The sequence below is a fragment of the Palaemon carinicauda genome, chromosome 14 (genome assembly GCF_036898095.1).
Source record: "Palaemon carinicauda isolate YSFRI2023 chromosome 14, ASM3689809v2, whole genome shotgun sequence".
Lineage (NCBI taxonomy): Eukaryota > Metazoa > Arthropoda > Malacostraca > Decapoda > Palaemonidae > Palaemon > Palaemon carinicauda.
Window position 1 is genome coordinate 127,444,451 of NC_090738.1, and position 14,628 is coordinate 127,459,078.

Consider the following 14,628-nt stretch of genomic DNA (forward strand, 5'->3'; position numbering starts at 1 on the left):
CAGTATACAGTATGTACAGTAAATGCTGAGATATTCAACATTTTGGACTCTCCAAAATACAAATTACTTAAAAAAAAAATCATCTATTGTAAATTAATTCAGAAGAACAATGTGATTTCCATAATTTTATGGCATGTTTACTTTTGCAACCTTATCTTCAGAGTTATCACAAGGTATTCCATAGGTATAGAATAATAGCTTAGGTCATCCCCTGTGAAGGCATTTCCAGAAATTACCTAACACTGTAACCATGGCTGATATCCTGCACACCATCAATGTAGATTTCTCTGAGCTGGCTAACTGTGACTACAGACACTTAAATTAGAGAGAGACCTGATGGGCTGCCAGGGCTAGTGCCTGTATCCCACATAAGATGTGGCAATCATAAATGAACCAAGAGTGACCTAACTTCCCCTGGTATAAGTGTATGAAGAATGAAAATATTAACCATCCTTGGGTATGAATGGAAAGTTACTTATATAGCTGACTAATACCTGAAAAAATAATATTGCCAAACTTGTCAGCTTAATTTTCTGGAAGTAAATGTAGCTCTCCTTACATGAATTGCATACTTTATATAAAAAGGGAATACACAAATGTAATTTGTCAGGTAGTCTATCACTGTACGGAGAAACACCTGTAAAAAGTGATGCTTTACAGTTTGCAAGTTGTAGATTATCTGGTGTGCTTGGTGAGTAACCTCACTTTTTGTGAGCTTGTAATGCTGTGAAGAAGCCTTATGCTAGTCCCATGGGTATTTGCTTCAACAGAAGTAATTTTTTCAGCATCTGTGAATAACTTCTCTCACTGTATTTGAGAGCCCACAGTCAGAAAACTGTATAGTTATGTAGCTTTTAAACTATAAAAGTCTTTTATTTTACATGCATGTAATTGGAAGTATATACCTCACCTAGTTCACAACCACTCAAATTGGTGCATTTGATGTCTAATGTTGACAAGTGTAATTCCTTACCCAATGTGACTTTTGTGTTGCACATACAATTCATAAGCATACAAATGTTAATATTTATAGTACAGTATATGTAAATGCCATGATGTTAGACATTTTGTACTCTCTCCAAAATATAAAATCAGGCTTATATGCAATTAATGGGGTTGCAACATAGCTGAAACTCCTATTGAACCTTATGCTACATGCTAGACGTGTGCACCTGGTAACAATCATAGTTTCTGGTTTATAAAAACAACAATAACAATTATTGGGATAAGGTACTCTGTCTTGAATGGTGGCATTTTTTCAATAATTTTTTGGGGGTTCTCTTGTGAAAACTCCAGCTTTTTCTGCAAGAGAACTGGCTTATTTTTATTAGACATTCGTGAAATCTTACAACTAATTGATTATATGGAAATGTTGATATAGACAATATAACTTGGATAGATAGTGAGAGAATGCAAAGTAAAGTACTTTATCTGCCAGTCTAACATGTATATATTTCTTCAGGATAACGAAGCCCGGAGAAAACAGGAAGAGAGAAAGAAGCGCCTCGAAGCCGAGAGAGCAAGAGTAGAGGAAGAACGTGCAAAGGCAGTAGCAGCTGGTATTCCAGTTAGAAAGAGAGGACAGATTCTCCCACCACCCGAGGATAGCGGAGGCTGCGTTGTTGATCGATTGTTAGCCGATATACGGAAAGGTGATTTTAAGCTCAGAAAAAAAGCTCAACCAGCCGTTGCAGCCACTGGTTGACTGCCATAGGTAAATAATTTTTTGCCATTTTGTCATTATATAGTCTTAAGCCATATGTTAATTATAAATTGAGAAATACCAAATGTATTATGTAAAATATAATTTTTAGAGTACTTTACTGCTCTGCTGCTTATTTACAGATTACTCGGACATTTAAACTTTTGTTCCTGCACAAAATACAAACCCTTCGTTCTTTACATTGGGAGAATGTTACCAGTGGTATTGGGGAAAAGCACTCCCCCCCACTCTCTCATGCCTTCTTCACTCTGATCTCAGCTGTGGTCAAAGCCAGATGTCTCCTTCCACATACCTAACTGCTTTTGGCAGAAATTTAAACTAACTTTTCTTTCTATCAGATTGTTGTGTGAGTGGGCTTGAGGATGCATGACATGTCCCGGGAGGACAAAAAACCTCAGTGTTTGTCCTGTGCGTAGAGGACACTGCCCTTGCCCAGTGTAGAGAGTGGCCATCCTCCTGGAGGGAGTAGCATAGCAGGAGGAAGAGGATGTCTAAGAAGGATTCTTTACCTTTTGGTTCATCCTCAAGGTAAAAAATGTCCCGACTTCTTGATCGATCTCCTCTGGGGAACGATAGACTAAAAATGATGGTCGCTTACCACTTGTTCAACCTTCGGGTCAGGCTGCTTCTTTCTCCTCTAATAGCAAGGCGAAAAGAGCAGACCCCGGAGGGATATCGCGTCTCAAGATGCCTATGGCCCACCTTAGAACTTTTGGTTCCACCATCTAAGGACTGGCTGCTGGAGGTGTTGGGAAAAGCTGCACAGCAGAAGAGGGTTTCTTCCACCCAAGGTTTTGTTGGGTGGCTCTCATCAGTTTGCCTACTTACCGCACTCTCCCCCTGGCGTTAGTGCGCATGCTTAGCTCGACTCTGGTTTGCGTTCACCCTTCTGAGCTTGCCAGCCCTAAAGGGTTTGGGGGACACCCTCGCGCAAGTGCGAGACTTCCCTCTGCTCAAATAGCTCAGAGACAGCACAACTCATCACCTTTGCTCTTGAGCTCTCAGAAGCTCGCAAATTATCTTTATGGTCATCCTGTAATCCAGTGTGCTTGTGCAGCTGGGGTCTCATGGTACTCTGTTTGCAACAAGTACGGTTACACGCAGTAATTCACCAGGCACGTTCTGTTTGTCAGAGATCACCAGGGAGGTTAGCAAATGCCACAAAATACCTGCGGGTTCCAGCTATCAATCCTACTGTGGTTTGGTCACAGACAAGTGAGTGTGGACTACCTCCTCAGGTAGCTTGCAAGTCACAGTTAAACGTACCTACTTTAGCAGTCACTTCTAGGTGTGTAAAACCTTGGAGCTTATGATCGTGAGCGATCACTTGTTCGCCACCTAGGGGAGGCTCCTACAGACCAGCTATTTGCACCTTACCAGGAGGTTCATGCTCCAGCACAGTGGCAGGTCATCAGTTTGTTTTGCGAGGCTCTCCTACAGATTCTTAAGAGCAAGGGCCATCCTCGTCCCTTCTCCCCAGGTATCCTTGACAGACTCGGTTTTTACTGTGCCTGCAAAGATTGCTCTGCACCACAGTGATACTTTGGTTTCCTCTGACCCGAAGTTGCATGGTGCTACAAACATTGGTAGTCCACCACTGGCCCCAGGCCTGCCTCTCTCTACCCCACTTGTTGCCAGGCTTCTGGCTGCAATCCCTCGGTTTCTACTCCTGGTACATACAAAAGGGACACATCTAACTGGTTGCATCACTAAGAGGATTTATGAATCAGTCAAAATATGAGGCATTGATCCAGAATGGGAAAGGTTGGGAATTATTCCCATTATCCTCAAGTCAAAAGCAGCGTCGGCCTAACAGGTCACTCCCCCTCCCGATGACACCATCTATCCTAGGACCCCTAGGGGACTGAGATATCTTACAGGCTTATCACCTATTGAGGTCGGGCACTCCCTCGCCCATTCAGGTGCCCGACCGGGAGAAAATGACCTCCATTGCAGGGGCAGTAGAGGCCTCTTTGAGCATTCTCCCCTCTTTCACAGACAATCTCCATGAGTAGGATACAGAGACCCTGCCAAAGAATCGGTCCTCCAATCTCCTAGAGGAGCCAAAGCTTCAAAAGCACCGCCCGGCAACTACACCTGAACCTGTACAAGCAGTTAGTGTTGTCCCTCCTAGGTCTTGCTTTCCTATGGCCAATCCAGGTGATCTAAGGCTCCCGATATGGAGAAAGGCAAGTTGAAATCTGCATGTATGCAGGTTTTCGCCTGCATCCGAATGGTTGATGGACTTGGAACCCCGCACTTCCCTCTATAAGCCACCAGACAACAGACAACAGAGTTATCGTGTTCTAAGTTGCCAAGGTCAACTCGCAGATTTCTGTAAGACAGGACTCCCTTACGTCGAGTAAGTCGTCAAAAGTTACTTCCTCCTCTGTTTGTGAGACAGAGGAAGCACTATAATATTCAGGACAATCTTTGGTTTCTCCGCCATTAGATCAGGCAGTGTCGGCCTTGTCCCCAGGTCTGACAATGGAGAAGCTGGCTATGCAGATGGTTACGTTCTCATCTAGGGAGGCTCAGAATATGGAATGTTTGGCGAAAGCAAATCTTAAGGCTTCCTAGCCACAATTGAAGATCTTTCTGATACCGAGAAGCAGCGTGTTTTCAAGAATATTGTCCTCTCAGGTATGAGGGCAATGGAATCAGTGACACAATGCAGCGAACCAGTGGGCCAACTGGTTTCTAAAGAAGTGTGATGCCATCATATCCAGGTTCCAAAGAGGGTAGCTTTTTCGTAATTCCTCGATCCTATTAAAAATGTGGAAGCAGATGCATAAGTTGAGAAAGGTGAGCTAGAATTCAATTCTTATTTGGACCATTACATCTCGGCCTGCCTCTAAGGCGCCTAGAGCTTGTCATGTGGAGAGACAAGCTCCTAAGTCCGCAAAAGACACTTTGAAGCAGGCTACAGGACACCGCTAGGGGGTTAATTTCTTTCAAAACGATTAGCAGAAATGGTGAGGCGGCATACTATATAAACATACATGTGGTTGACCCCTGGACAGTCTGTCTGCAGGAAAGGGTCGTCCCATTCATCAACCCTCCACCTCTCCCAAGAGATCTCTATCCTTTGCAGAGGGAGTGGCTAAGTCCAGACAAGGATAGATAAGAGCTCTCCAGTTCTTCGATGGGACCCGTGGCTTCTTCAGTCGACTCTCTCTTGTAGAAAAGACATCTAGGATGGTAGCCATAGACCTCCCGGCCTTGATACATGGGATGTTCGCCTGCTACACCATATCACACAATCCCTCGCCTTAGTATACTCTGAAGGTTCGCCACTAGCATCGTTCCAGGAGAACCTCTTCTCCTAAACTTAACAAGCCAAACGCTCTCCCCGCACAGTGAAGACTCCTAACAAGCTTAACTGGTGGAGGAAGATACCTAACCCTCTCACAGTAGCAGTTCTCTGCCTTTTGTCTTCCTTCCTAACTCGTAGTATGCCTCGCGCTGATGTACCTGGCTCGTTTTTATGGAGTGCACACCTCCCTCATAGAAAGGGGGAGGGGGAAAAGGGTAGTGGGAGCTCTAAGATCTGTTTCTCTCTATGAAGAGGTTGGTCACCCTCTCTACCTCTTAAGTTCCCTTGTGAGGATAGCGTAGGTTGGCGCGAGAAAATTGTGGCATGCGTCCCATGTGGCGACTCGGCTCTAGGGATGGCAGACACCCTTGGCTTCTTTTACGTGTGCTAGGTCTTTAGGGCACTGTAGAAAATTTGGGTGCCAATCTGACTTACCTGAAAAGTTCAGATTATAATAGTTTTCTCCTTGAAGCTGTAATTGACCCATGTTTGCCTCCTCTAAACTGGAGAAACAGGAATTCAGTCCTAAGAGCATCCAGCAGAGGTGAGTCTGTAATGAAGGAGGGGATTGGGGTCCGTCTCTTGGTCCATGTGCTTAATGGAGTGGTCTCCTCCTCTGGTCCACCAGATGCGATGAGGTCCAAAAAGATATCTAAAGCCTTTGCGACTGAACGAGAACCAGACCAGCTTGAGCTCCTTCCTAGGGTGGCCCTGACAATGAATGTACATCTGAAATAAAAAAGGGGGGTTCAAACTAAGACCTCTAACCTGCTGAGTACCTAGTGTGTGGGGCTAACATCCATACCCGTACCCTCTAACAGAGCTGTAGGGGGCCAAACACGTGGATACCAAATCTGTAGACGAAAGGAAACGTCCAGACGCCTCATCTGCTATCTTGGAATGCAAGTGATCCTTCTTCGTCTTCCTCCACTTACCATAGCGTGCCCATTGATCCGCCTGCCAGTCCTTACATTCCCATTCCTGGCCAGCTTGAAGACTAGCAATATTGCTTCCTTCATGGAGTGCAAGTGGAATGGGATTCAACGTCATCCCTCGTCATAAAAGCACCACATCGTTGATTGTTACGGCCATACCACTTCCTCGTCTCAACTGGATGCCCCTTCACCAAACAATGCACAGACAAGCAACTGAAAACGCACAAAGAACACTTGGACAAAACACAAGGTCAGCTTGAGTCATGGGTGTGGCTTGACTGTTTGAGGTCACTGTTGGGATAAGAATAACAAATTGGGCCATGTGGGAGAAAAGGTTAACTCTACTCCCTCCTAGTAGCCTGGTCAACATGACTGCTGATACTCTTTGTAAAGGACGACGGTTTGTATTTATATTGGAACAACTAAAGTTACTGTTAACATACTCCTAGAAGTCGTTACATCAGTTGCATGTATTTTACTTCAGCTAGTTGCAGTCAAGAGTATTATACTAACATCAATATATGACTGTCTTTACTGTACATTAGTGTGATCTGAAACAATTTCATTTTATTTTTCAGAATGGAAGCAACGTCTACTAATTATGCAGCAATCTGCTAGAATAACTTGTAGATTCATAGCCAAACAACTTGTTAGTTATATACATATATATTTTTAAAATTTTTAAACATCCTATATTAAATTAAAGTTACTGTTCAATTTTAATGTTTTATAAATTAAAATTACTTGCCAAGAAGACATATGAAGCTTCATCCATGCTTGAATTATCATAGTGTGGAAAAATCAATATAAATAAAATAATTTTATTTTTCATACAAATTATTTTTATTTTCCCAGTGGCTCAAACAGGGTAAAGAAACACTTCTTAACTGCACCAAAAGTTGTATTTATAAAACCGTTACCTATATCATTGTTAGACATCATTGGAGATGCCTAGTAAATTTACAAACCCCAAATGCATTATCAACACAATGAACAAGTAACAAACTTGTATTAGCATTTGTAAGCTAACCTCTTACAATAGAATTACAATCACATACTACAGTATAAAAATAAATGTATATTCTACATTATAGAATACAAAAAAATTCGAGGTTAGTTTTGGGTGGTTTTAATTTCTGCTGGTATTATCTATCTTAACACCATCTTCAAAGAGGGAAAAAGAAAAATTAAATTCTGTACAGTATAATATTATTAGGAAGGAAATTGTTTGCTATGACTAGACATCTACTGTTAATTGTGCTTTAAAGAAAGGAAAAATTATGATTATTGCAATACTCTAAACTGTACATATTTACAAGGTATTAAATAAACAGTAACCTAATAATGGTATTAATGAAAATATTTGAAGACAAAATACTTGCTATTAATATTTATCACCAGATAAGTTATGTACAGTATGTCTAATGCTTTTCATACCCTACATGTACTTGGAAAACTTTACGTACAACCACCTGCATCATGTACAACAAAATAAAGACGCAAGGACCATAAAAAAAATTTATATTAAAATTGCCTTCAGACAAAAATGAAATTAGGTTCTTTTTAGAGAAAAGCCGCTCATGAGTTTGAACAGTTTTTCAATTTCGTCAATCAAAAGAAATTACTTAAGATAGAAAAAAAAAATTACTGGTGGCAAGACATTTCACTCTCAGACTTATACAAAAACAACTGTTCCTTCATTATGAAAATCTTAAAAAAGAAGTGATGCAATCGATAGCATGAAAGACTGTGAAAGCTAATATTGCAATTTCATGAAAGACTGAAACAAGAGGAATACCCTCTTATTTTGAGGGGCTCCAAATTCTTGGATATAAACTACTGACCTTCAGTTACAGAAATGTAAAAGCCCTTGATTTGAAAAGTTCAAGCTAAACTCCAATAAGGATTTAAGCATATATACACATCAGTGGAGCTGAAATAGTTACTCATAGAATAGATGATAATGATACACTGTACTGTACATGGCCATACAATATTCACATACAATGTTCATAGCATAACTATTATAACGATTCTTTTTTTTAAACAAAGCAAGTTAGGTTATATATTATTAATTAGAACCTTATTAAAATAATACACATACAGTTCTGACAGTATATTAATCATGGGAGGTCTTCTATAAGTTACACCTTCATTTCAAGAGAAACTAACATATGGTAACCTAGATTTTTGTAAATACGTAAAGCTAGCTAATAGCCACAGAGGATTTATATATAGGAATATGTTAGCCTAAGGCAACTATCAAATATAAACTGTACTTGGACATACAGGAACGCTGTATTAATCTTGTACTTTAATAGAAAAGCAGCACTGTAGTTTTCTAAAATAATTTACGACAAAAGTGGGATGATACGAAATCAACCAAAGAATATGTGTGCAACTATTTAACGAAGAACACGCAACATAAACCAAAGCATGTCGGACCAAATCCATCAGCGAGAGGTCAAGTACGAAACCGTCGCTGCGACTCCTAAGCCCACGGCCGTCCACGATAGGACGCGTCTAACCTTATTCTCGAGGTCCGTTTCTTCAGGGAATTCTTCGCAAATCTTGCTCTGAAAATAAAAACAATTTATATAAATATAAAATAATTAAGGAAAATAATCTAACAGTATATTTTAGAAAACCAATTATTAAAAATAAAATTATATATATATATATAAACATATACACACACACACATATATATATATATATATATATATATATATATATTAGAATACTAAAGTCCATTCAAGATAAAATTTGCAAACCTTTGAGTTTCTTTTCATGGGATTGAACAAATTTTAAAACCAGCTTTTAAGAACCTTCAATTTGCACCAAATAAATAACCTTTCTAACATTTAAAGTTTTGGTTTCCTTAAAAAAAAAAAAAAAAATCCTTCGGTACCCTTCACTCAAAGATACATTGCGTGATTAATAAAGAATCAATACATTGCGTGATTTGAATAGATTCAAACCTTCACTCAAAGATACATTGTGATCACAATAGATTCAAAGTAGTAGTTTATAAAAAAAAAAAAAAAAAGGCTTCATATTATTGAACCTTTTTACAATAAACATTTACAAATTCAGACACTAAAATGGAGGTAAAACTAACTTTGAAAAGTGTCACCATATGTCTAATTACTTTATAGGGGAAAATAAAAACCATGCCTATGCCAATATTGGTACAGCAATATTGGATACTAAGTCAATATTGTACGAGATGGGTTTCTAAATGGATATCAAGGTAAAAGTATATTACAAATCATAAAAGGGCTACAATCGTCCCAATTGGAAACTACTCGACTTCATACACAAGTAGATTTTGCTAAAGAAAAAGAAAAAACTCGTTATGCAGAAGAAAAGTTGGGGCACATAGCCATACAGGACTAGTGAATGTTAGCTCGAGGTAACAACCTTGGCCACATTACATCAGGATTATTCCTTGAATGTAATACATGACACCGTGTCATATCAAATTGTAAACCTCAATTTATATTGATTTAATTCTTATATAAAATTTAATCACATTAACGACCATTTTTATACTGCATAAATTGTTTTTAGACCTTTTTCCCCATTCCTAAAATGTTCCTGCTAAAACCCCATACCACTCATATTCCACCGTGTTAAAACCACCCTCCCCAACATAGCTTAAACTACTTTAACACTGATGCCTTTGTACAGGAATATATAGAGAGAGAGAGAGAGAGAGAGAGAGAGAGAGAGAGAGAGAGAGAGAGAGAGAGAGAGAGAGAGCAGGAAATTGTTTCAATCTCCTTTGTAAAGAAAAAACTATATGAAAATAAATAACTAACAAGAAATTAATTTAACCTCCTTTGCACAGAAAAAAAGAAAACTATATAAAAATAAATAACTAGCTAGAAATTATTTCAACCTCCTTTGTACAGAAAATAAAAGACTATAAAAATAAATAACTAGCAAGATATTATTTCAACCTCCTTTGTACAGAAAATAAAAGACTATAAAAATAAATAACTAGCAAGATATTATTTCAACCTCCTTTGTACAGAAAAAAAAAACTATATAAAAATAACTAGCAAGGAATTATTTCAACCTCCTTTGTAAAGAAAAAAAAACTATATAAAAATAAATAACTAGCAAGAAATTATTTAAACTCTCACCTTAAATGTTAAAGTTTACTTATGAATGTTTAGCTATGAACGGTTATGACAAGTAAACAAAAGTATATTTTTTAAATGTTCAAGTTAAGAGAATCAAGCATAACTATTAATACAAGTCAAGCCTACTGCCTAATTATTATTATTATTACTTGCTAAGCTACAACCCTAGTTGGAAAAGCAGGAGCTATAAGCCCAGGGGCTCCAACAGGGAAAATAGCTCAGTGAGGAAAGGAAAAAATGAAATATTTCAAGAAGAGTAACAACAATATCTCCTATATAAACTATAAAAACTTTGGTATTTATTAATAAGTTTAGTATTAATCCCAAGCACATACAATGTAACTTACCCAGCCTCCCATACTCGAAAGTGAAATATTTTAAGAGTAACAATAAATAGCTCCTATATAAACTATAAAATCTTTGGTATTAATACCAAGCACATACAATGAAACTTACCCAGCCTCCCATATTCGTCACATAAGGCGTTAATACTTCAGAAACATATTTCCCGAGAAAATCAGACACTTTGAAAGCGTAATCTTCCATATTCTGTTCTTTATAATACAAGGCCAATTTTCCACCGAAGGCGTAGAGGGCCACAATACGACCCCAAGTAACGACCATCCTCTCCTCCTCGAAGAGGACATCGGCCACGCTAACGAAGGACATATACCCAGTTTCGGGGGTCACCTGCAGTCTCTTCATCATGCCCTTAAAAACGATCTCGTGTTTCTGCAGCATAATTTTCACGCAACGCAATAAAGTTCTCTCCACTTCGTCGCAGGATTCGCCATCATGCCTCTCTAATAACGTGTACACTATAAACTTTGCTAAGCTTTTAGCTTTCGATTCAACATCGTGACCTTTGGGCGATAAATTCGAAGAATTATCATTATGCGATAACGATGCACCTATGGAGTTAGCGATAGCTCCCGTTAACTCCAAAGGGTTAACACTGACGAAGGGGTTATGATCTAGAACAGGCATTGTGTAGAGTTGGTTATCAATGGAATTGACCCGCACCGTACGAAGGATACGCAGCAACTGAGTGGGTGACCTTTCGCGTAATCAGGGTTGCCAGATTATTTCGACTGAATTATCGTACATGAGCCTTAAAATTGTCGTTTTTCAACCAAGATTATCGTACACAGTTTCAATATAATTATTAGGGTGTTACATGATTGACTTATTTCAAAAGATTTTAGTATAATTGTTGAATTAAACCCACACACACCTACATTGTTTATACCTTAGGTATGTATCGTACATCGTACCGGACCCAGAATAATCGTACACGTACTATAATTATCGTACGAATGGCAACCCTGCGCGTAATGAATTAAACAGCGATAGTCTAGACTGCACCCGTGACGTCAGACAAATACTAGACGCTGATTGGTGGACGGCCAGCTTCTTAGGGCGCTGATTGGTCAGCGCTGGCAACGTTTAATTTTAATGGAAATAGCTTTAAGGTCGGGAATTTCACCGACTTGAAACGAAATGAAGATTTTATGTAGGAGAAACGTGCTTTCTTCTTTGTCTGTGATCGTATTCTCTAAAAATAGATCAGAAATTTCGACAATGTCGAATAGCTGGGTTATATCTTCAAATTAAAATGCAATTTATAATGTAATGAAAATTGATATTTAATAAATACAGAAGTTAGTGAGCGTTTACATGCGCTTTACTCGCCATCATTATTGTAGCAGATAATTCCTTAACAGAACATCAATTATTATTATTACTATCCAAGCTACAACCCTAATTGGAAAAGCAAGATGCTATAAGCCCAGGGGCTCCAATAGGGAAAAATAGCCCAGTGAGGAAAGGAAATAAGGAAATAAATAACTGAAGAGAACAAATTAACAATAAATCATTCTAAAAAAAGTAATGTCAAAAGAGATATATCATATATAAACTATTAACAACGTCAACAACAAAAATGTCATATATAAACTATAAAAAGACTCATGTCCGCCTGGTCAACAAAAAAGCATTTGCTCCAACTTTGAACTTTTGAAGTTCTACTGATTCAACCACCCGATTAGGAAGATCATTCCACAACTTGGTAACAACTTATAAAATGACAATGGAAAAAGATTATATATTCATTCATAATGTTATAACTACTTTCACCCAGCATAGTACTATAGTACTATTACTACTGCTGCGCACTACACCGTACAACCACCAACCTATTGTACACCTGCTTCCGGTAGCCATGTTGAAATAAGTCATTAAGTAAAATCCTGCGGTAGCCATGTTGAAATGAGCTCTTAAATAATCAAACCAACATTATTTATTCACTTTCGGCTTCGTTAAATGTTTTCATCAATAATGAAACATACTACAGTTTAATAACATCGATAGCTTAACCTTAAATCACTAATTTAATATTCAACAACCTCTATCAATACAATGAAACTATATAGCTATAAAGTTTGTATGTTATGAAAGTTAAATAAATACCTTTAACGCGAAATAATTTTAATATTAAAATTGTCAGAACATACTTGAAAAGCGCCATATTTAAAATGGCGGGAGTCAGCGCTCTGACACAAGAATTATAACAAAAAGCAAAGCAAATATGGCTTCTTTAGTTAGTTCAAATAAGTTTCATACTGAAACCCAGATGTTTGAGACTGGCTGTTTCTTGACGATTCGATCTAATTTAATCCGGTTTCTTGACGATTCGATCTAATTTAATCTAGTTGACCTTTTGGCCAAGAGATTATAATCCGGTGGGGACATTCCAGAAGACAATGAGTCTATCGAAGATAGCGTTTGCTTTGTTTATTTCTATGGCCTTCCTACCTAAGTATATACTGTATAACATTGTCTTTTTATAGTTAATATATGACATATCTGTTTTTGACGTTGTTAATAGTTTATATAGGACATATCTGTTTTTGCGTTGTTAGTTTTTAGAATGATTTATTGTTAATTTATGCTCATCATTTATTTCCTTTTCCTCACTGGGCTATTTTTCCCTATTGGAGCCCTTGGGCTTATAGCATCTTGCTTTTCCAATTAGGGTTGTAGCTTGGCTAGTAATAATAATAATTACTATAAAATGTTATTAAGCATACGTATCTTAAATTCAGTTCTTGTCTTTATAACATGTAATGCATGTATCTTTTGAAGCACCTCGGTTTAATAAGTTTTCATACGTTCTTTAGTCCTACATGTAACATATGGTTGATTTTCCCATACTAACTTAAGACAACAGTAGACCATTGGTCGTCCAAATCGTTAATCTAATATCAAACAAAAGAAATAGTTCGTAAGGGTTTACTTGTCTCGTTAACTAAAACGGTTAAGGTCAACCAAATTATGAGTGCTGGGGTAAACCATTAACAACCTAGGTCTACACATAGACCTTGGGGTCTACATAAATATAGACTCAAAGTATGCGTGATGGCTAACCAATAACAACCTAGGTCTACATAAATATACTCAAAGTATGCATGATGGCTAAACCAATAACAACCTAGGTCTACATAAATATACTCAAAGTATGCATGATGGCTAACCAATAACAACCTAGGTCTACATAAATATACTCAAAGTATGCATGATGGCTAACCAATAACAACCTAGGTCTACATAAATATACTCAAAGTATGCATGATGGCTAACCAATAACAACCTAGGTCTACATAAATATACTCAAAGTATGCATGATGGCTAAACCAATAACAACCTAGGTCTACATAAATATAGACTCAAAGTATGCGTGATGGCTAACCAATAACAACCTAGGTCTACATAAATATAGACTGGGCGAACCCACTGGACTGGAAACAAATGTCCACCACTCCCACGATCTGACCTTGTCTTCGGATTAGCCTCGTCCTGTTTCAGCATGATTCCTTCTTGCCCATAGGCATACAGTCAGCCAGTCACCAAGTACTGGATTTGCCCGGACCCAATTTCAAAATTTAACGGATTTATCGGAAATATTTGTGATGAGAAATGGGATCATTGTGGTATTTTGGAAGCTCGCGATAGATTTATATTTCCAATTTATTTTAATTGCGTCCTGTGAAGTATAGAAGGTACTAAAATAATACTTTAAATAATATCATAAGCAATAACCACGCTCAAAATGCCCCCTTATTTTCAAAATACCTAAATATATATTTATTTTTAAAAAATTACCAAACGATGTAGACCCACATATTTTGTGCATAAAAAATTATGTATAACCCTGCAAAGAACACTTTTAAATACACACACACACACATATATATACATATATATATATATATATATATATATATATATATATATATATATATATATATAATATATATAAGGTCCATTATGGTATCACTGTAGTGAACACCAATCAAAGCATAAGGGTAATACATTTATATTAAAAAAAAAAAAAAAAAAAAAAAAAAAAAAAAAAAAAAAACCTATATTCGTCATTTCCCAGGTCGGCATAAAATTCGTACATAGCCACGTGATATTCGACTTCGAGTCATGACGTAATAACTT

At 37.6% G+C, this 14,628-nt stretch overlaps 2 protein-coding genes across 2 annotated transcripts in view; one reads left to right on the forward strand and one right to left on the reverse strand.

Annotated features, from left to right (window-relative positions):
* The window catches only part of LOC137653758 (inverted formin-2-like), a 98,799-nt gene extending 92,102 nt beyond the window's left edge, over positions 1-6,697 (forward strand). The window contains exons 15-16 of the mRNA XM_068387383.1: positions 1,463-1,714; positions 6,553-6,697. Of these exons, the coding sequence (XP_068243484.1) occupies positions 1,463-1,705 (243 nt within the window). The 3' untranslated portion in view covers positions 1,706-1,714; positions 6,553-6,697. The remainder of the gene's footprint in view (positions 1-1,462; positions 1,715-6,552) is intronic.
* Positions 6,698-6,854: 157 nt separating this feature from the next.
* Positions 6,855-14,628, reverse strand: part of LOC137653759 (bcl-2-like protein 2) — a 33,913-nt gene continuing 26,139 nt past the window's right edge. The window contains exon 2 of the mRNA XM_068387384.1: positions 6,855-8,550. Coding sequence (XP_068243485.1) covers positions 8,428-8,550 — 123 coding nt within the window. The 3' untranslated portion in view covers positions 6,855-8,427. The remainder of the gene's footprint in view (positions 8,551-14,628) is intronic.